Consider the following 24,280-nt stretch of genomic DNA (forward strand, 5'->3'; position numbering starts at 1 on the left):
TGACATTCCAGCACCAGATGAGGTGGTAAGGGGGTGGTGGCAGTAAGATCTGAGTGAGTGACAAGTCATCGACACACACACACACACACACACAAACAGGGCTTAATTTGAGCCGGAACACGCCGGAACATGTTCCGGCACCTCCGACGTTGGATCCGGAACCTTTTTTATTGGATCCGTCAACTCTTACGTCAATATAAAATATAAATCGCCTAAACGAAAAATAAATAAATTACTGTTTGTGTAGTTTTCAATGTTGATATCTTTCTTATTAGTCTTTAGAAATAGGGGAAAGACCAAACAGGATGCCACAAGCTAATCGAGGATTTGAAAGTGCTTTATCCACAATATTGGCCACAGGAGGGTGACGCACTGTTCGGGGAGAGAGAAGTTGAGACGCTCTGCCAGCAGTTTTGCATCGATAGCCAGTGGAATGTCATCAGGGCTTTCAGGGAATACCACCTCTACCATCTCCTCCCCATTTGCCTTGTCGGCCCGCCGCTTGCCCGGTTCAACCCCTTTCCTTACGTGAGGTCATGGATTTCTAAAGGACAGGTGTAGAGAAAGAAGCAGGGTAATGGAGGCCGGGGGTCTGGATGCTGTATGGGCCATTTTGGACAAGTAGGCCTAGGCTACGGTAGGAAGAAATCGTGCTTCCACGCTGTATCTAGTTGATCATTGATTACTGGGTGTGGGTGGTCATCATTGCAATATATAGCATACTTTAGGGCCGAGGCTATTAGCCCCTTGTTGGACTGTTTTGTTGGTTCCCCCCTCCTGTTTTCCCGGTCTGTGTGCGCGCTTGTGTGTGTGTGTGTGCGCGTGAGTGTTTGTGTCTCCCGCTCCCTCTCTGTAGGCGTGTTCGACTTGAGGCAGATCTGTGCAGATCTGACTTGATGTGATGCATGCTGGGTTGAACACAATGCATACTGGGATGGACGCAATGCTTGCTGGCTAGAAATTCTGTCCGACTTCTGTCAGCCGGGGAGGGACTTACCACCGTGACACCATGTCACATGACCTTAAAATATCGCGGGAGTCTTAGCCTGCAGTCAGATCTTGCAGTTGCCTTCCACGAGCTGCACGAGCTAAAACACGCCCTCATGACGTCAGTTCAAAGACGTGATAGGGCCATTTGGGAGGAATGTCCTCATGACGATTATGACGGGAGTCTCATGCTGCTTCCTTATGTTGGAATATGCGAAAATAAACAGAAATCGAAGGGATACCTTCTTATACGTGATTTCTGCAACAATGGTAGGCTAGCCTACTGAAAAACGTTTGGATATTTTGTTATTTTCTGCTGTTGGCTAAATAGATAGACACACATATAGGGGAAACACTTGATATTGAATTTATGTGCTACAATGCAGGCCTGTTAACTGTATGACAACAGTGGTTTATTTAAACTACATCATAATAATTTATTTCGTCAGTCATCATGCTCATTTTAATGAGTAAGAATGAAAGTTCTGCTGTGTTTATTGCAAACAACATTCCGCGATATCTCCCGCGAGTCACGTCAGGCAGACTGTAGCCTGTCTGTCCAGGATGAGCTGCCCTCTGTTGTAGCTCCTCCCGGCTAGCCTCTGAAGATCACGTTTACGTAGAAAGCCAGACCAAGTCAGACTCAGTCCAAGTCGAACACGCCTAATGACTTAACTCCCTCTCTGTTACAAGAGGGTCTGGCGTCCCTTTGTTATGATGCACTTCCTGCGACGCGGTCATTCATCTCTAAATGACTTAACTCCCTCTCCCCTGCTCTCTCTCCCACTCACTTCCTGTCACTCTCCACTGTCCTATAATTAAAGCCATAAAAAGCCCTTAAAAAAAAAAAAGAAATTACTAATCATTCCACGCTCTATCTAGTTGATTATTGATTACTGGGTGGTCATTATTACAATATATAGCATACTATAGCCTATATGTTTTTATTTCGGCCTATATGCGTGTTTGTCTAGTTGTTGACGATAATTTGATAATGGATAATTGCTGTTTTTTTTTTTTACATTTTACACCCATGCAGTGCAGTGTGTTGCAAGTTCTGAAGTTAATAAACATGGCCCTGGTGTACACACCGCGTTGTTAGGAGCTAGGTTTTGTTGTTGTTGGTCCGTAACCTCAAATCCCCGTTTTGAGTCGCCGGATCCACCCCGCCTTTGCGCTCCGGCACCTCTCACTTTACAAATTAAGCACTGCACACAAATAGGGGCTGGGGGGTATCAAATGTTTCATCACTCTAATGATAGTTACCCCACATACAGTATAAAGGCAGTTGGCTTGTTGTTTACCAGCAATTACAAAGATAGTCAAATTGGGCTTTAAAGTGTCCTATATTAACTTATACTACTGTAAGTTCCCCAATACACTCTACCCCAAACTGTGTGTCACTGCCTCCAAGGAATAAGATGACGGAGCATTTTAAAACTTAGACGGACAGATTTTACATGGTGGAATTTGTTTAAACATACCTAATGTAGCCTTTTAAACATGCTTATTTAATACATACATTTGATGGTTGAGGTCTGTGTTGGTAGTAGCCTGCTCATACCTAAACACATTTGATGGTTGAGGTGTGTGTTGGTAGTAGCCTGCTCATACCTAAACACATTTGATGGTTGAGGTGTGTGTTGGTAGTAGCCTGCTCATACCTAAACACGGCCCTTGATGGTTGAGGTCTGTGTTGGTAGTAGCCTGCTCATACCTAAACACATTTGATGGTTGAGCTCTGTGTTGGTAGTAGCCTGCTCATACCTAAACACATTTGATGGTTGAGGTCTGTGTTGGTAGTAGCCTGCTCATACCTAAACACATTTGATGGTTGAGCTCTGTGTTGGTAGTAGCCTGCTCATACCTAAACACATTTGATGGTTGAGCTCTGTGTTGGTAGTAACCTGCTCATACCTAAACACATTTGATGGTTGAGCTCTGTGTTGGTAGTAGCCTGCTCATACCTAAACACATTTGATGGTTGAGCTCTGTGTTGGTAGTAGCCTGCTCATACCTAAACACATTTGATGGTTGAGCTCTGTGTTGGTAGTAACCTGCTCATACCTAAACACGGCCCTTGATGGTTGAGCTCTGTGTTGGTAGTAACCTCCTCATACCTAAACACGGCCCTTGATGGTTGAGCTCTGTGTTGGTAGTAGCCTGCTCATACCTAAACACATTTGATGGTTGAGCTCTGTGTTGGTAGTAGCCTGCTCATACCTAAACACATTTGATGGTTGAGGTGTGTGTTGGTAGTAGCCTGCTCATACCTAAACACGGCCCTTGATGGTTGAGGTCTGTGTTGGTAGTAACCTGCTCATACCTAAACACATTTGATGGTTGAGGTGTGTGTTGGTAGTAGCCTGCTCATACCTAAACACATTTGATGGTTGAGGTGTGTGTTGGTAGTAGCCTGCTCATACCTAAACACATTTGATGGTTGAGGTGTGTGTTGGTAGTAGCCTGCTCATACCTAAACACGGCCACCATAAAGCAGTGTCTTCCTCCCTCCCTTCAGTTCGTCTCAAGGAACTAAGTATGCATGTGCAAAGTCTGAACTTCACCACACACACACACACACACACACACACACACACACACACACACACACACACACACACACACACAGGATTGGTTAGGATGAATCTATGTTGTATTGTCCATCCCACAAACACACACACACACACATGCACGCACTCACACACACACACACACACATAGTTCGAATTACAGGGGATACTGGGGGGTACTATACCCCCCAATGAAGACCCAGTACCCCCCAAAGAGACAGAAATATCAGTTTTGGGGGGGTCAGATAATGTTTCTGATATTGTGAAAAAATATCATTACAGTTACAATACAAGTAAACTCCTGTTTTCACTGTAGGAACATTTCAATGTAAAGCGATTTCAGAAACCCCTATTGTGGACCGTACCATTTTTAACCACCGTGGCGCTAGAAGCAACTGAGCAAGTGTCAACATTGAATGACAAAACGCTAGGTAAATTCCTCCAGTAGGCTAAATTCGGTTTGCTGCTGACGTGCATGGGTAAATGTAAGTTGCTAACTGACGTCTAGCTTGTTGAAAATGTGTTATTTTACAACCTTCATTTATAAACGTGTTTGTTCTTTCATAGCTCATGTCACCTCTTCATACATTGAATTACTGGCTACTTACCTGCTACTTACTTACCCACTGAGGCTAGTAAAGTGGACCTTGGTTAGTTACCAAGGTTAGTTAGCAAGGTAATTCTCTATTTAAATAAACCGTTTTTATATTACCGGTAGGCCTATGCACAAGAGGGTCTGATGTAGCTAAGCCTACATAATATCAGTGAAACCTGTGGAAACATAAAAAGACCCAAGTAGCCTAAGCTAAATATGTGCTAGTATTTGAATTTGTTTTTAATTGGTTGGTATTGTTTTTACATTCTATTATTTCCTATTTTTAGTTTGATAAATGTAGTTTCATCTGAGAACCCTGATACTATCTTAATGAAACTATTTTCTATCTACAAACAATTACATTAAAAGTGTAAGTGCAGTTAGGTTTTATAAAGTCAAAGTCAAAGTCAAAGTCAGCTTTATTGTCAATTTCTTCACATGTTCCAGACATACAAAGAGATCGAAATTACGTTTCTCACTATCCCACGGTGAAGACAAGACATATTTTACCAATTTAAGTCCACAGACAAACATAACATTCAAGTAAACAAAAAAGTAAGTAAATAAGAGGGCACATATAATAATGAAAAAAATAAGAGCAGCAAAATTTGGTTGAAATTGTGCATAGACAGTCAATAAAATACTAGTGCAAAGTCAGGCCAATAAAAGGCTTGTGTAGTTCTGTTTGACCTAAGTAAGAAAGAAAGTGACATAGTGGTGCAAGTTATGTAAGAGCAGCAGATGTGTTGTGTTTTCAGGACAACAACAAGTTGTAAAGTGTACAAGTGTGCAAGTGTGCAAGTGGAGTAGTGCACGCGGCCATTGTGGGTCCAATGTCCAGGATGTTATGTAGCTGAGGGTGGAGGGGGGAGAGGAGGGAGAGAGTTCAGCATCCTTACAGCTTGGTGTATGAAGCTGTTGGTGAGTCTGGTAGTGCGGGAGCGCAGGCTTCTGTACCTCTTCCCAGAGGGCAGTAGATCGAACAGATTGTGAGCGGGGTGACTTGCATCACTCACAATTTTGGTCGCCTTGCGGGTGAGGTGGGTGGTGTAAATGTCCTTCAGGGAGGGGAGTGAAGCACCAATAATCCTTCCAGCTGTGTTCACTATGCGCTGCAGGGCTTTCCTGTTGTATTCAGTGCAGCTTCCGCCCCACACAGCGATACAGCTGGAGAGGATGCTCTCAATGGTGCCTCGGTAGAATGTGGTCATGATGGCTGGTGGAGCACTTGCTCGCCTGAGTTTCCGCAGGAAGTACAGGCGGCGCTGAGCTCTCTTCGCCAGTGATGCAGTGTTGGTGGTCCAGGAGAGGTCTTCGCTGATGTGCACCCCCAGGAATTTGGTGCTGCTCGCTCTCTCCACCACAGCACCGTCGATGGTCAGTGGCAGGTGTTGGGTGTGACCTCTCCGGAAGTCAACAACAATCTCTTTGGTCTTGCTGACGTTCAGCAGGAGGTTGTTGTCCCTGCACCACGTGGTCAGATGGTCGACCTCCAACCTGTATTGGGTCTCGTCGCCCTTGGTGATGAGACCCACCAGAGTTGTGTCGTCAGCAAATTTCACTATGTGATTGTTGCTGTAGGTTGCAGTGCAGTCATGCGTCAGCAGGGTGAAGAGCAGCGGACTGAGCACGCAGCCTTGGGGGGCCCCTGTGCTCAGTGTGATGCTGCTTGAGGTATTGTTGCCAACACGTACTACTTGAGGCCTCTGACAGAGGAAGTCCAGTAGCCAGTTGCAGAGGTAGGTGCTGAGTCCCAGTTTGTCAAGTTTGCTGATGAGTTGTTGTGGTATTATGGTGTTGAATGCAGAACTGAAGTCTATAAACAGCAATCTCACATATGAGTCTCTTTTTTCCAGGTGGGTGAGGGCTGGGTGGAGGGCAGAGCAGATTGCATCCTCTGTAGACCGCTTGGCTCGGTATGCAAACTGGAAGGGGTCCAGGGTGGGGGGGAGAATGGATTTGATATGTGACATGACAAGCCGCTCAAAGCACTTCATGATGATGGGTGTCAGTGCCACAGGGCGGTAGTCATTGAAGCAGGATGGAGCAGTTTTCTTCGGCACAGGTATGATGGTGGCAGCTTTGAAACATGATGGGACGATGGCTTGCTTCAGGGAAGTGTTAAAGATGTCTGTGAAGACATCCTTAAGCTCCCCTGCGCAGTCCTTCAGCGCACGACCTGGAATGTTGTCTGGACCTGTTGCCTTACGGGTGTTGATAGCAGCAAGTGTCCTCTTCACGCTGTCGGCAGAGAGGCACAGGGGCTGCTCATGTAGAGGGGGATGGGTCTTCTGTGGGCAGGTGCTGTTTTGTGCTTCAAAGCGAGCAAAGAAGCAGTTCAGGTTGTTGAGCAGAGGGATGTTGCTCTCACAGCTCTGTGGCGCGGGCTTGTAGTCCGTGAGGGCCTGAATGCCCTGCCATAGGCTTTGTGCGTTCCTGCTGTCTTTGAAGTGGGTGGTTATCTTGTGAGTGTATTCCTTTTTTGCTTCCTTGATGCCACGGGACAGGTTGGCTCTCGCTGTTCTCATGCCAGCTTCATCCCCAGCTCTGTAGGCTTTGTCTCTGGCCCTCAGCAGCCTGAGGACATCCCCTGTCAGCCATGGCTTCCAGTTAGCCCGAGTGATGATGTCTTTTGTGTGGGTCACATCCTCAATGCACTTGGTGATGTAAGAGGTTACAGTGTCTGTATACTCCTCTATGTCTGTCCGGTTGTTGTAAGTGGCTGCCTGCTTAAACATTTCCCAGTCTGTTGTGTCAAAGCAGTCTTGAAGAGCATCGGAGGCTCCCTCAGGCCACACTTTTACCTGCTTACGAACCGGTTTGTTTGCTTTTACCCTTTGTCTGTATGCGGGCATTAGCATAACAGTTATATGGTCTGAAAGTCCAATGTGGGGGAGGGGGGTAGCTTTGTATGCTCCTTTGTGTGTAGTGTAGACCAGGTCCAGGATGTTATCTCCCCTTGTTGGAAAATCAACATGCTGGTGTAGCTTTGGAAGTACAGTTTTAAGATCAGCATGGTTAAAATCTCCAGTGAGGATGGTGAAACCGTCTGGGTGTGCCGTCTGTTATACACTGTTCATGTGTTAAGGAAAGGGGTACCCAACAGACAGGAGAGGCACAGGATAAAAGCCGTGAGCAGGCCGCAGGGAGACGACACGATGAGGGCAGAGGGCAGAGTTGATCAGAAGAAGTGAAGGAGCAGTACCCCCCAATTATGGTGGGGTAATTCGCACTCTGCACACACACACACACACACACAAACACTCACACACACACACATACACACACACACAGGATTGGTTAGGATGAATCTATGCTGTATTGTCCATCCCACACAAACACACACACATGCACGCACACACACACACACACAGGATTGGTTATGCTGTATTGTCCATCCCACACAAAACAAAGCCCTGACACGGTCCACCCACATACGTTTGTACTGAGTTCATCTGAACTGAACAGCAGCCACAACAAATACCTGAATGCTACAGTAGGTAATCACCTGAAACATAACAATGGAGTGATCAAACACACACTCACACACACACTCACACACTTTCTCACACACACACACACACACACACACAGACACAGACACACACAACCTCTTTAAAGTGCTGCAGAAGGGAGGTGATGGAGAGGTCAAGGGTCGAGCAGAGCAGAGGCAGTTCCCCTGGCCCAGCACTGGTCAGACATCTTTGTCTATGTTTACAAGTGCACACATTACTCTCAAAGCCCTCACAAACACATTATGCAACAGCTCTTACCTCCTGTAGATTTGGCAAATGCAACCCACACTACACAGCAACAGTTACCATCACACACACACACACACACACACACACACAAACAGACCCAGACACCAACCCACAAAGAAGCTCATGTACAACTACCTGAAACTCATTTCATTTTCACACTTAGACAATAGACAACAGCAACAAGCCCTCACCCACTCACTATAGTCTCTGATCTGCAAGAGTATATGCACCTCTGACAGGCGCACACACACACACACAAACAAAGAAACACTCAGATACACACACATGTAATGGGAGTGGGAGTGTGACTTCTATGGAGTCAAAATAGGGTCTTTAACATTGAGAGCTTGTGTAAAGATGTTCACATGTGTAATAAAGTTTTGCAGCTGTGCAAAAGAAGTTCTGTATGTGCAAAGACATTTCGTACCTGTAGAAATATTTTGTACATGTGTGAAAGAAATGTGTATTTGTAGAAATGTTTTGTACATATGTGGGGGGGGGGGGGGGGGGGAATGCGAGTCTGTAAAAATATTTTGTACACGTGTGTAAAAAATGTGTACCTGCACAAAGACTTTTGACCCTAATTTTACTGCCTTTCTGAAGAGCCAATCAACACATCACTTACTGCCAACCAATCAGCGTTCCCCACCGACCAGATTTTGGTACTAAACCACAGATCTAGTTATTAAAACTGGAGGTAACAGCAAGGGCAGATAGGTCGTAACAGTACTGTAAATGAGCACCCATAAGTATTTCTGGACTAAAATATTGCAAAGCGATTTGGTTACTTTATTTGTCATGCTTTTATCAGTTGTAACATAGTCAAAACGTTAAGCATATCATATCAGGACATAAAAATTATAACTAGCTGCCATAGCTATCCTAGCTGCCATAGCTATCCTAGCTGACGCTTATCGTAGCTCATAGTGCTAGGGCTAATGTAAGTTGTCAGTTTGTACGTTGCCCAGCGAATAAGTAGGCCTAATTCTTACATGTCTTAAGTTAAAGAATTGAAAGAAATAGGAAATAAAGAAAACGCTTGAACGGGTTTATCCATTTACATTCAGATTTTGCCATAGACTTTGCCTAAGCGCTTGCTTGCTTGGTAGTCTACCGTCCTGTTCAGTCTATGGTTGCTATAGCAACCGCTGCTGTGCTTCATAAACTGACGAGATAACCGTGCTTGAAATACTCCCGAAACACAAAGAAAACAAAACAAAATGTACCTATGTAAGAAAATGGGATTTTGTTGTATTCCAAACAATAAACCAACAGTCTTGGAAGGGCATTACTACTGTTAAATCTCACTATAATCTCCTAGCCTAGTGTTCTCATATCAAATAATAATAGCAGATAAACATAAATGTGTGTACAGTATTACTGTTTATAATCACGAATGACACCACTGAATCACCCTTTTGGAAATGGAATGAATAATACAACTATTTCGTCAACATTACTGCTAGCTAGAAGCTAACCTATGACGTTAAAGTCTAAAAAGCGGATGGGAATAGCTAACGTTAACATTACGGCTCCGCTTCAACCCTTTTTGCGATCGCAGTATAAATTGAGCTACCACGTCACTCTTAATTAAGTTATAATTTTGCAATCCCAATCAAAGAGAATTTCTAAGACATTATAGACGGGCTCTGAGTACTCTTTGATATGAAGCCAATCTGTTTAGCACCAAAATCTGGGTGGTCGGTGGGAAACGCTGATTGGTTGGCAGTAAGCAATGTGTTGATTGGCTCTTCAGAAAGGCAGTAAAATTAGGGTCAAAAGTCCGTAAGCATTGCAAATCAGTTTCACAAGCTCGTACTTTCAGTGTTGCGCAGGAAACCTTTTATTGGCAAAATTATTGAAAAAGTAGTCTTTAATCAATTAACCACCTTCCTAACATCAAATGGGTATTTTGATTACTTTCAGTCTGGTTTTCGGGCAAATCACAGTACTGAAACAGCTCTCATTAAAGTTTCCAATGACATACGCCTCAACACAGATTCAGGTAAAACATCAGTCCTAGTGCTACTGGACCTTAGTGCAGCATTTGACACTGTTGATCACAATATTCTACTACACAGACTAGAACACTGGGTTGGATTTACAGGCATAGTTATCAGCTGGCTAAAATCATATCTACAAGAAAGGAGCTTCTTTGTTGCCATCGGAAACTGTACCTCAACACCAACGTCCTTGACCTGTGGTGTTCCCCAGGGGTCGATCTTGGGGCCACTATTATTCAACCTCTATATGCTCCCACTTGGACAAATCATTCAAAATAATTTGATTTCATATCATAGCTATGCAGATGACACACAAATTTACTTAGCTCTATCACCAAACGACTATGGTCCTCTTGAATCTATGTGTCAGTGTATAGAACAAATTAACACCTGGATGTCTCAAAATTTTCTTCAGCTGAACAAAGAAAAAACTGAAGTAATTATATTTGGTAAAAATGAGGAAAGACTTAGGGTTGCCACTCTCCTTGACACAAAAGGGTTGAAGGCAAAAGATACTGTTAAAAATCTTGGTGTATTAATTGACAGTGATCTAAATTTCAACAGCCACATGAAAGCGATAACTAAATCAGCTTTTTACCACCTCAAAAATATTGCCAAACTCAGAGGGCTGATGTCAAAACATGACTTAGAAAAACTCATTCATGCATTTATCTCCAGCAGGGTTGATTACTGCAATGGACTGTTCACAGGCCTTCCTAAAAAGACTGTTAAACAGCTTCAGGTGATACAAAATGCAGCAGCTAGGACTCTAACAAAAACTAAAAGAACTGACCACATTACTCCAATTCTTAAGTCCTTGCACTGGCTTCCAGTAAGTCACAGAATTGACTTTAAAGCACTATTGCTTGTTTATAAATCAGTAAATGGAGCAGGACCTAAATACTTGTCAGACATGCTTCAGCAGTACACACCTTCTCGTCCTCTCAGGTCCCAGGTGAAAAACCTGCTAGTAAAACCTACAGTTAGAACTAAACATGGTGAAGCAGCTTTTAGCTGCTATGCGGCTCAGCTGTGGAACCAACTTTCGGATGACATTAAAAAGGCCCCAACTGTAGCCAGTTTTAAATCTAGACTTAAGACCAAACTGTTCTCAGATGCTTTCTGCTAACTGTGCCGAGTTACAAATTCTGAATCTGCCTTGATAATTATTCTACTTTGTCTTTTATTATTTTTTTTTACTACTTTTGCCTTTATTTTTGCTTACTAATTATTCTTTATTTTTAAATGATTTTACCTTGTGTTTTATGTTTTCTTTTTATTATGATCTTTACCTTTTAACTATTCTTTGACTATATTGCCCTTCTATGCTTTTATTTGTTATTATTGTTTGGTTTTGTTTATGTAAAGCACATTGAATGACCTCTGTGTATGAAATGTGCTATATAAATAAACTTGACTTGACTTGACTTGACTTGAAAGCATCGCGTAGGAGATTCACACATGTACAAAGTATTTGTGCAGGTACATATTTTTTCCACAAGTGTACAAAATATTTTTACAGATCCGCATTCCCCCCCCCCACATATGTACAAAACATTTCTACAAATACACATTTCTTTCACACAAGTACATACTATTTCTACAGGTACGAAATGTCTTTGCACATTCAGAACTCATTTTGCACAGCTGCAAAACATTATTACACACGTGAACATCTTTACACAACCTCTCAATATTAATGACCCTATTTTGACTCCATAGACTTCTGCCAATGTGTGTGTGAGTGTCTGTGTGTGTGTGTGTGTGTGTGTGTGTGTGTGTGTGTCTGTGTGTTTGTGTGCTTGTGTGTATGTGTGTGTGTTTGTTTGTGTGTGTGTGTGTGTGTGTGTGCTCTGCTAGAGTGCTGGCAGCAGTTGCAGCAGCCATGCTGAAGCAGAGGCGGGCGAGAGGCTCTAATGAGACTCCAAGGTGACATTACGGAGGAGGGAAGGGCAGACTGTCTGCAGGGGGACACACCACACTCACACACACACACACACACTGAGCCATACACACACACACACACTGAGTCGTGCACACACACACACAAACACACACACACTGAGTGGTACACACACATGCACACGCACATACACACGCACACACGCAGTCACACACACACACACGCCTGCACACACACACACGCATTCACACACACACACACGCACGCGCGGACGCACCAAGCACGCACAGACATCATTAAAATATTTTAATGATATTCGGGTCATTTGCGGGCGGGTAAGTTAAAATTAATTAAATATATATATATTTTTAAATATGTAAAGTATTGCGAGAAGGCTTGCATCAATATTTAACTCATAATTGCTTTTCAAAGATATCATTGGTTGAAGCATAGGCTACAGTAGACCTACTTGCCACATGGGTGGAGAGGTAGAGATGGAGACTGTAGAGGTGGAGAGGTAGAGGTGGAGAGGTAGAGATGGAGACTGTAGAGGTGGAGAGGTAGAGGTGGAGACTGTAGAGGTGGAGACTGTAGAGGTGGAGAGGTAGAGATGGAGACTGTAGAGGTGGAGACTGTAGAGGTGGAGACTGTAGAGATGGAGACTGTAGAGGTGGAGAGGTAGAGATGGAGACTGTAGAGGTGGAGACTGTAGAGGTGGAGAGGTAGAGATGGAGACTGTAGAGGTGGAGACTGTAGAGGTGGAGAGGTAGAGATGGAGACTGTAGAGGTGGAGAGGTAGAGATGGAGACTGTAGAGGTGGAGAGGTAGAGATGGAGACTGTAGAGGTGGAGACTGTAGAGGTGGAGAGGTAGAGATGGAGACTGTAGAGGTGGAGACTGTAGAGGTGGAGAGGTAGAGATGGAGACTGTAGAGATGGAGACTGTAGAGGTGGAGAGGTAGAGATGGAGACTGTAGAGGTGGAGACTGTAGAGGTGGAGAGGTAGAGATGGAGACTGTAGAGGTGGAGAGGTAGAGATGGAGACTGTAGAGGTGGAGACTGTAGAGGTGGAGACTGTAGAGGTGGAGAGGTAGAGGTGGAGACTGTAGAGGTGGAGAGGTAGAGATGGAGACTGTAGAGATGGACTGTAGAGGTGGAGACTGTAGAGGTGGAGACTGTAGAGGTGGAGAGGTAGAGATGGAGACTGTAGAGGTGGAGAGGTAGAGATGGAGACTGTAGAGATGGAGACTGTAGAGGTGGAGAGGTAGAGGTGGAGAGGTAGAGATGGAGAGGTAGAGATGGAGACTGTAGAGGTGGAGACTGTAGAGGTGGAGAGGTAGAGATGGAGAGGTAGAGATGGAGACTGTAGAGGTGGAGAGGTAGAGATGGAGAGGTAGAGATGGAGACTGTAGAGGTGGAGAGGTAGAGATGGAGACTGTAGAGATGGAGACTGTAGAGGTGGAGAGGTAGAGATGGAGACTGTAGAGGTGGAGAGGTAGAGATGGAGACGGTAAAGAAGCTGAAGACGCGAGAAGTTAAAATAATAAAGACACCCCTCCAGGAAAAGCCATATATGGGAAATATTTGGAAAGGTTCTTAAAGAAGATGACAGTAATGCAAGTTATGTTTTATGTAGCCTTCTTCTTGCGAAGCCATTTAAAAGTATGACAGCCACAAAACAAGCACAACCAACATACAGTAACTCGTCACAAACGCGGCACTGGTAGACTAAGCCCTCCCAGCCAAACCTAGTAAGTGCAAGCAATAGATAGCTTTATATACCTGGATCAGCTTTTTTAGACTAGGTACAAGACCTATTGACAAGTCGCTCAGTAAAATAATGCTGATACTTTGCCACCTGCCCATGTTAAACTTTAGCCTACAGCCGTAAGCAGATAGCTTGACGAGACTCACATTGCTGCTGCTATGTGCATCTATTTCTAGGCTAGTGAGCAGGCGCCTGCAGGAATAATTGTTATGGTACACAGGCTACACAGCCATATCTACCAGTATGTATAGGCCATATAGGTTTGCGCATGCATAAAAGTTACTTTGGTTCGTTATGTCTGTGACTTTAAACAGTGTATGTGCTTCAGTAAAGCTTTGTGCTTTATTCAGCCAACCAGTTCTTACTTTAAAGTTCTTACTTTAACGTTTTGACCAGCAATGTATCTCTCTTGCCTACCTTGCTGTCTTCACCATTTCTATTTTCTAAAGAAAAATGTATGTCCATGACCATGGCCTTGAAATCTTGTCTTAGTGTTTATCCTTTGCTGGTTGCGTGCGTGCTTGCGCTCTTATTCTCATTCTCTCTCCTGCGCAAACATTAGGCTATGTCCTGCATATGTGTAGTTCTACTGCATAATGTTTCGCAAATAAATTAGTTTGTTTTACAGAAATGGCCTACTGTCTCACTGCATGGTAACAAAAAGCACACATTTTGTAAATAAGCGGGTCGGATCGCGGGTCGGGTATAATTTTGTCCTAATTAATATTCGCGGTCCGAGTTGCGGTCCGGTTTATTAAAATATCGGGCGACCGCGGGCCGCTTGTGACCAAACCCACGCAACACTGACACATACACAGAGAGAGAGAGAGAATGCACTGACCCCTGTTTACACTGACCTGACCTGCTGGAGGTCCTCGTGGAGCTGAGGACCGAATCACTGATTAAAGCTTTAACTGAGTGAAGTCAACGATGACGTCCGACGTGTGTGTCAATGAAACTGAGCATCATTGTGTGACCTACAGCTAAGAATTATCAAAGCACGCAGGAAACGAGTTGAGACTGATACAAAAATATATTTATTTTCCAAATTGTCAAGTGTCACCAGCAGTCTCTAGAACGAGACTAATAAAAACATTCAAAATGTATTAATTCAATATCCTAAAAGCTCTGTATACGTCTTTAAAAAAGCAATGATGACAGTTTGGTAGGGCACTCAACATAGGCTTCAAGTTTACAAAGAGCCTCCACAAAGATCAACCAGGACGGGGTCCCCTCACAATAAATAGTGGCACACAGGACACAAAAGAAAAGAAATGAAAGGGAAATGTACGATTTACAGCAAAATGGCCTGGGCCAAGGTAAGGTGCACTACAAGCTGAGCAAACAAAGGTGACCACAGCAAACACTTAGGAGTGAGGAGCCCTGTTTAAGATTATTACCTTCTGGGGATTAATGTAGCACTTAAAGCTTAGGTCTGAGGGCATCACAGCTACTTTAAGAGTCTGCTAAATGTTCACAATGTAAGTGTACTAAGCACAGAGTTATAGCAAATCTAATTCAACCTACAAAACGAGTCATAGAACCCTATGGCTCAGGAGTACCAGTTTCCAGTATGGATGCGCTAAGTCAATGGGTAAACCCGGTAGTAAATCTATGAACTAATACCGCCGGGAGCATATAGACCCTATGCCCCCGGAGTAACAGTCTCCCGTATGGAAATACCGTGTGAATGCACTAAGCAGCCGTCAGTAACTCTATGAACTAATACAGCCGGAAGCATAGCCACTATGCCCTGGAGTAACAGTCTCCCGTATGGATGTATCGTGTGTATGTGTTAAGTCAAGAAATAGCCATCAGTAACTCTATGAACTTATACCGCCGGAAGCATAGACCCCTATGCCTCCAGAGTAACAGTCTCCCGTATGGAAATACTTATGGTAGTATGGTACTTATCTATGATTTTAAAGTTTAGTTTCAACGTAGGCTACAGCGTGATCCCTTGCAACGGGCCAAACACAGGCCTTCAAACACCAGTATGGACAAAATCAGTGTGGCACTCAGTAAAAGAAACAAACAGAACGAAAATAAACCAAGACAAAACAGTGGCTATTATCAATACCAACACAGTCGTTCCTGCTTTGTCATGGCAATGCTGTTGACATAAATTCCCGAACCCCTGCGTAAAGCAGTCCAACCTTTATTCGTCCAGTCAATCACTCTGTCAAAGTAAAAGCCCCCCTCCCCAAATCAACAAACAGCTCCTGCTGCAGGCTACAATTGTAACACTGACCATCCATCTTCGTCTATTTTACAGTCACATGATTTCACATTAATGTAGCCTCAAATGGGTCACTCACTGTAAGATAAGGGATGTATTGCTTCAAAACCTACCTGTTTCCTACTAGTTGCTACAGCAGCTCCTACAGGTCGAAGAGTGAACTACAACAAAGAGAGAGACAGCATGTGTTCACCCCCTGCTTGTCCCAGCAGGTGTGGAACTCTTAGTACCGGAAGCGTTCTGGGTCACCCTGTCTCATAACAGCTGAAATGTTTCCAAGCCCCCCCCCCCACACACACACACACACTGAGGCAAGACAGACGCCTCCAGGAGGAACAGATAGGACCTGGAACACACACAACCAGGAAACACAGGATCGTTTCACCGTTGCCGTGTCCCGCTTTCGAGAGGAGCTGAGATCCCTCGGGCCACACACACACACACACACACACACACACACACACACACACAGCTGAGATCCCTCGGGCCACACACACACACACACAGACACACACACACACACACACACAGCTGAGATCCCTCGGGTCACACTGCCGCTCCGCACACACACACACACACACACACACACACACAGCTGAGATCCCTCGGGCCACATGGCCGCTCCGCACACACACACACACACACACACACGCACACACACACACAGCTGAGATCCCTCGGGTCACACTTCCGCCTCCACTTAATGGCCACTGTTGCCCTCCTATCAACCAATTACATCTCAGCAACAGTTACCTTATAAAGTTAGCCAGAGGATAGAGGAGGAGGAGGGGGAGGAAGAAGAGGGGGAGGAGGAGAAGGAGGAAGATGATGAGGAAGAGGAGGAGAAGGAGGAAGAGGAGGAGGAGTAGTAGTAGGATGGGGAGGAAGGGGAGGAGGAGGAGGGGGAGGAGGAGGAGGAGGGGGAGGGCCGGGATAATAAAATAGAGATTCTGTAGAATGCTGGAGGGAGCCAGACAGCAGGTTCGGACACAGCTGGGTATGATGGAGAGGTGTGTGTGTGTGTGTTTGTGTGTGTGTGTGTGTTTGTGTGTGTGTGTGTGTGGGGAGGGGGGACACAGCTGGGTATGATTGAGAGGTGTGTGTGTGTGTGTGTGGGGAGGGGGGGACACAGCTGGGTATGATGGAGAGGTGTGTGTGTATGGGGGGGGGGGGACAGCTGGGTATGATGGAGAGGTGTGTGTGGGGGGGGGGGACAGCTGGGTATGATGGAGAGGTGTGTGTGTGGGGGGGGGGGGGCAGCTGGGTATGATGGAGGTGTGGGGGGGGGGGGGGGTACGGCAGAGGGAAGGGCTTTTTGGATTATGCAATAGTACTTCAGGGAAACTAGATTCAGTAGATAAAGAAGAATGTGCTGTAATGTCAGCTTCTTAAGAAGGCACCCGAGAGAGAGAGGTAGAGCTTATATAGTAACTTAACAAGAGCCTTTGAAGGTTATGAGAGTTGCTTGCTACACACACAAACACACACACACACACACACACACAAGAGAGAGGTAGAGCTTATATAGTAACTTAACAAGAGCCTCTGAAGGTTATGAGAGTTGCTTGACATTGGCATGTGGTGTTTGTGTGTGTGTGTGTGTGTGTGTGTAGCAAACAACTGTCATAACCTTCAGAGGCTCTTGTTAAGTTACTATATAAGCTCTACCTCTCTCTTGTGTGTGTGTGTGTCTGCATGTGTGTGTGTATGTGTGTGTGTGTAGCAGACGCCGAGCTAGCAGGGGCTTAATTGGTCCTTGCGAGGCGACTGCAGGAAGATATAACACACAAAAAGAACACAAGGAACAAGAGAGTGTGAGGGGAAGGAGAGGGAGAGTGGGGGAAGAGAGAGAGATAGAGAGAGAGTGGGGGAAGAGAGAAGGAGGAAGAGAGAGTGGGGGAAAAAGAGAGGAGGGGAGAGAAAGAGAAACGGCAAGAAATTGATGGACAGAATTGACAGGTGAGAGCAGAAAGGGAGAGAAAGAGAGAGAGATGATGATGAGGGAGAGCTTTCCATCTTTGGCAGAGATACAAGGGTAAAAAGGAGGAAATATATATATGGACAGAGAGAAAGAGAGAGAGAAGAGAGAGAGAGAAGAGAGAGAAGAGAGAGAAAGAGAGAGAGAGAAGAGAGAGAGAAAGAGAAGAGAGAGAGAGAGAGAGGAGAGAGAGGTGAGAGAGAGAAGGAAAAAGGTATAACAACTAGAACAAGTAAGAAAATACAACTACTTAGGACTGACCATTTCTTCATCAGGGCAATTTGATAACGCAATCAAAGACCTATCCGAAAAAGCACGCAAAACATACTACATGTTAAGAAAATCTCTATTTCAATATAATCCTTCCATCAAATTATGGAAAAAGATCTTTGATTCCTTAGTAAAGCCAATATTACTATACGGGAGCGAAATTTGGGGTATAAAATATAAAGACAATTTCGAAACATGGGACAAAAGCCAAACCGAATTATTACATTTGGAATTCTGTAAAAATATTCTAGGTTTAAACAGATGTGCACCTAATCTAGGCTGCAGAGCTGAGCTTGGAAGATTTCCCCTCCTTGTAGACATACAAAAAAGAGCAACCAAATTCTGGCATCATCTTCAGACTAGCAATTCAGAGCAATATCACCACACTGCTGCCCAGCTGAGGAGTGAACACCCAGAGAGTGACCCCTTAAACTTCATAATACAATAACACAACCTGAAAAACTGCAGCTCAAGTATTGTTTCAGTAGCAAAAGAAGTAGAGAACACAGCAAAACAAAACTACATTAACACATGGAAATGCAAAATCGAACAAGTAAATAAGCTACACTGCTACAGAACTATTCGAATTGATTACAAATTGGCACCATATTTAAATGAAATTAAAAACCTTCGTCATAGAAAACTCCTGTCAAAGTATCGACTGAGTGATCATTCCCTTGCAATAGAAAAGGGTAGACACCGCCAAACCTGGATAGCTCGTGAAGATCGAATATGTAAATTCTGTAATACGGGAGTAGTAGAGGACGAATGCCACTTCCTCACAGAATGTCCCAATTATCAACACTTAAGAGCTATATTCTACCCACAAATTGAAATCACTTGTTCCGGCTTTATGACTGCCACCAATGAACAAAAACTACAATTCCTCCTGGGAGAAATAGATAAATGTGCCCACTTAGCCTACCAATATTTACAGTCCTGCCACATTTTAAGAGAAAACTTCACATAGAAAAAGTGCATACAGTATATAGTTTTTGTTAAATAGTTTTATATAGACTATTGTATAAGTTTCCTTTAAATTTAGATTTAAGAATACATGTTTAAGTTTTCTTTAAACATGGATTTAGTTACTATTTTTTTTTTAACATAAGTTTTCTTTCTTTTAGTTTAGATAAGTTTCCTTTCTTTGACCCCCCTTAAAACAAATATTGTATATGTTTGTATTGTCATGTTACTGCTTTGGCAACACTATTTTCTGAGTCATGCCAATAAAGCACATTTGAATTTGAATTTGAATTTGAGAGAGGTGAGAGAGAGAGAAGGAAAAAGGTATCTGGACAGAGAGAGAAAGAGAGAGAAGAGAGAGAGGTGAGAGAGAGAGAAGGAAAAAGGTATCTGGACAGAGAGAGAAAGAGAGAGAAGAGAGAGAGGTGAGAGAGAGAGAAGGAAAAAGGTATCTGGACAGAGAGAGAAAGAGAGAGAGATAAGGAAAAAAAGTATATGGACAGAGAGAGAGGGTGAGAGGGAGAAAGGGGAGTTAGAGCTGGAGCAGCAGGCACCAGAGACCAGCAGAGTGGACACTGTAGTGTTAAGGGATCTCCTCCAGAAAGAAAAGACCTGTATCTGGCACAAATTTCCCTTTGGGACAATAAACGGGTACAGTCCAGCACAACTGTCAATGAGCCGGCAGCTCAGAACAACAGGTCACTCGGTCATCTCTCAACCCAGGCTGGACGGACATAACCAAACTCAGAGGAGGAACAGAAGAAGAGACAGAGATTGAGCTGGAACTTCAACAAAAGACACAGAGCTCAACATCTCACAAGACTGACCCCAGGCGACCATGTCTGGGTACAGGACCCAAAGGAGAAGGGGACGGCGATAAGACAGGCGTATACACCAAGGTCATACGTCATCGACACTCCCAGAGGAGTCCTGTGCTGCAACCGAAACCACCTCGTCACTACGCCAGTGGCACCAGCAGCGCTGACCATCCCACCAGACCATCTATACCATCTTACCAGACCATCTTACCAGAGCCAGAGCAACTTACTGGTCAGCCAGTGAGTCCAGATCATGCAGAGCAGGGTCCAGTTCAGCCACATAGTCCTGAGCCTCCGGCACGCTACCCCGCAAGAGAGAGACGAACTCCAGGGTACCTGAAGGACTTTGTGGCTAAATATCAGGTGCCCCTGGTGACACGGAGTGATTTTTATGGGGCAGAATAAACTCCCCACACTCAGTAGAAGGATTGGGCAGTCCACCCTACCTTCTTAGTTCAGAATTTCCAGTTAATGTTCATATGCTTATTGTTCATAAGATTCCGTTTGATTAATAGTTGATTAATAATTAACAGGAATATTTGAGAAAAAGACAATAGTTTATGTTGTCGTATGCATAGTGCAACAGTTGGAACTTGGAACAGTAAACCTTTGATATAGTCTGTTACAGTACAGAGGTGTTAGTTTAATATTGAGTTCTACATCAGTACAACTCATCTTTTGATATAGTCTGTTACAGTACAGAGGTGTTAGTTTAATATGGAGTTCTACATCAGTACAACTCATCTTTTGATATAGTCTGTTACAGTACAGAGGTGTTAGTTTAATATGGAGTTCTACATCAGTACAACTCATCTTTTGATATAGTCTGTTACAGTACAGAGGTGTTAGTTTAATATTGAGTTCTACATCAGTACAACTCATCTTAGAAAGGGGGATGTACTGTAGTGTTGTAAGGGATTTTATAGGACACAGGATGTGACGTTGCCCCCTAGTGGTGAGGCTTGGGGGGTTGTAAACCAGGCGCTGCAATAAAGCCATGCTTCGGGAGTACACGCTGGAAACCTCTCTTTGTGCTTATTTATAAGTTGGCACCACCTAACTCTACAGATGCTCTTCAGAGCCTCGTGGCATTTCAGCTGAGGGTCAGAGTCACAGTAAGATGTCCCCCCCCCCCCCCCCACACACACACACACACACCTCCCCCTGAGTCCAGACCTGCCACATCAGGTGTCTCTGAGCAGCCTTTGAGGAGAGTCTGTCAGCGGCCTCGCTGAAAACAGCAGGCCAAGACGAGGAGTTAAAAATACCTCCAGCCAGAAAGGTCACAGATCCAGAAAGACACTCAAAATGCCAGACGACAAGGAGCTGCAAGAGAAACACACATACACCCACACGTGTGTGTGTGTGTAAGGGAAAGAATTACTAATCCATTATTATTCAGCAAATGCATTTTTAAATCAAATGAAATCGACTTCCGCTTGGTTGAATGCAGATTTATCACTACAAATATCTGGTGAGTCCTGGAGATGTGACTCCGACCATCTTGTGACTCGGCACAGTACAGCATTTTCTACGATGAGGAGAATCACACTCACACACACTGCATCAGACCTCAGAATCACACTCACACACACTGCATCAGACCTCAGAATCACACTCACACACACTGCCATCAGACCTCAGCATCACACTCACACTCACTGCATCAGACCTCAGAATCACATTCACACACACTACTGTACATCAGACCTCAGAATCACATACACACACTGCATCAGACCTCAGAATCACACTCACACACAATGCATCAGACCTCAGAATGGTCTGATTTGCGCAAAATATAAACTCTGTTTTTTCATGACCAGCAAAACCTGAATATTTTTGACCTTCAATATCATACACCCTGTAAAAAGTAAAAGAACAAACCAAACCAAGTAAATTAAAAAACGAAAGAAAAAAGTAAAACAACAGCAGCTTACTCACTAGGGGCTCAAGGCTAGAAATCCCTAACCCTTACTTAATAGGGTGCTCAAGGCTAGAAATCCCTAACCCTTACTCACTAGGGGCTCAAGGCTAGAAATCCCTATCCCTTACTCACTAGGGGCTCAAGGCCAGAAATCCCTAACCCTTACTTAATAGGGTGCTCAAGGCTAGAAATCCCTAACCCTTAGGGGCTCAAGGCCAGAATGAATGCATAATGAAAAGAAACGATTTCAAAATCACAGACACACACTCCTCCGACACGGATCCAAACCTGCTGTCTGAATGGAAACAAGCACCATCTAATGTACAGCACCCTGACAGCACACAAGGATGTGGATACAAACAGCATCTAATGTACAGCACCTTGACATGCAGCACACAAGGATGTGGAGGATGTAACAGCATCTAATGTACAGCACACAAACACAATACAGGGAAGATATGTTCTCCAAACTCCATAGGCCCTGTGGACTTAACACATCAGGCCCTGTGGACTTAACACTTCTTTCTTTCAGCTCTAAAACAGACACCAATCTTACGTTCTGCCACCCCAAAGACGGACCCTCACGGTGTTCAGAGTGGTGTAGCAGGAGTTTGCAAGACAGGACACTAGTGCCCCCTACTGTCTTTCCCAAGTACATACACAAGTGAAGTGCTGACATGAAAAAAAGAGTACACACTTCAGAAAAACTTGCATGTTTTACTCAAGAATGTAAAATCTATTTACAATGCATTCAAATACAAACAAAAATATACATGAAAGTCAATATTCTTTATTGACACGCAATAAAGTTAGATACTCTCCTAGATTACTATGGGATTGTTCTGATAAAGGCAAATGAACACATTCACACTATTGGTATTGGATATTGATATACACTTTGTGTTGTACTATTGTATGTAATATTGTATTCAAAAACGTGTTTGGTAAGTTGCTTTAAAACCATACAGACCTCCTATGTCCAGGAGTGTAGGAGTTTATATCACATCCTGAGACCTTTACCATGGCAAAACATGGACCTGATTGGCAGAGTGTCCGGTGGTTGACCTTTGACCTGTCAGACGGAGTGAGCAGTGGTAGTCCTGGTGACCCAACGGTCAGAGAACAGTTCGGGAACCCAGTCCGCTCAGACGGCGTAGCCAAAGCGGCTGTCGTACTCGTACTTGGTGGCGGAGAAGCTTGTGCTCGAGGAGGACGGCAGCTGAGAGGCTCCACCCACCGGACTGTAGGCCACTCCCCTGTGGTGGCTGGAGACGCGGCTGGTTGGACGGCTCTCAGGGGGCGGGACATCCTCTCTGGAAGGGAAAAATCAATCCTTATTTCAAAATTAGCCTCATGTAAAAATCTCATGTGCAGAAATAAGTAGGAGTTGTAATTGAGGGGGAGAGACAACATAAATTGGATGCTAATATAAAAAGTGTGTATGTATGTGTTCTTATACATTCTTCAGAAACATTCAACTTGTTTTCATTCCTGCTCAGGTTTCCAGTCTTGCTTCCTCATATCTGATTCTTTTTGGCCTTTCTATTCTTAAGAACCGCTAAAGTAAAGTATTTTGTACAGACTCGGGTCCCTCAGCGCGGCTGTTTATTTTGTTGTACCTGATCTCATTGGACACTTCCTTGTCGTAGCGCGGCTGCCGCCTGTAGACCACTAGCCAGACGACGATCAGGAGGATGATGACGAGCAGAAGGACCCCCACCACCGTCCCGCCCACAATTCCAGCTTTACTGGGCGCTACACGCAGCCACAACACACACACGAGAGATGGGGGTCAAACAGTGTATAAGTGGATTAAACTTTGCTTGTGGAGCACTTTGGGTACAATTAAAAGATTAGCATTGGAATATAAAGTTCCTTTGTGGTTGATTGTATAAATAAAGCTCAGAGATATATGAAGGTGCTACAGTATGCCATTTAGGTGCTATGCCATTAAGTCATTAACAGAACCTTAATCAATTCTATAGGAAACAGGGAGCCAGTGCAGTTCAGCTAACACAGGCCTGATGTGCTCTCTCTTCTTGGTCTTAGTTAAAAGTCTAGCAGAGGTCTGTATGAGTTCCAATTTCAGTATATGCTTTATTTCTTTATATGCTTTAATTCTTTATATGCTTTAATTATATTGCTCTGTCACACCGGGGCCGTTTTACCACCTCGATCGCGCATTTATTTCTGTGAACCGAACGCCGTTTCGTCCATTATTCCTAGCTCCCATAGCTGTGGAAGTTTACACTATGCTGACTTCTGATGTTTCCTAACAGAAGCATATATAGGGGAAAAAGCAGGTTCCAAGTATTGGCTTCTATTATCAGGCAGGACACACACAGCAGAAATGAGCTTAGTGAGTTGTGTGCTATCTGATGCAATGCAAATATAGACATGAGATGGTATCTCCTGTGTGTGTGTGTGTGTGTGTGTATGTGAATATAGACATGAGATGGTATCTCCTACAGAACACGTGGACACAGATTGT

At 44.2% G+C, this 24,280-nt stretch overlaps 1 protein-coding gene across 1 annotated transcript in view; it reads right to left on the reverse strand.

Annotated features, from left to right (window-relative positions):
• Positions 1 to 22,486: 22,486 nt before the first annotated feature.
• The window catches only part of vsig8a (V-set and immunoglobulin domain containing 8a), a 9,785-nt gene continuing 7,991 nt past the window's right edge, over positions 22,487 to 24,280 (reverse strand). The window contains exons 9-10 of the mRNA XM_042058850.1: positions 23,409 to 23,544; positions 22,487 to 23,102 (exon numbers count right to left, since the gene is read on the reverse strand). Of these exons, the coding sequence (XP_041914784.1) occupies positions 22,934 to 23,102; positions 23,409 to 23,544 (305 nt within the window). The 3' untranslated portion in view covers positions 22,487 to 22,933. The remainder of the gene's footprint in view (positions 23,103 to 23,408; positions 23,545 to 24,280) is intronic.

Source organism: Alosa sapidissima, chromosome 13 (assembly GCF_018492685.1).
Source record: "Alosa sapidissima isolate fAloSap1 chromosome 13, fAloSap1.pri, whole genome shotgun sequence".
Classification (NCBI taxonomy): domain Eukaryota; kingdom Metazoa; phylum Chordata; class Actinopteri; order Clupeiformes; family Clupeidae; genus Alosa; species Alosa sapidissima.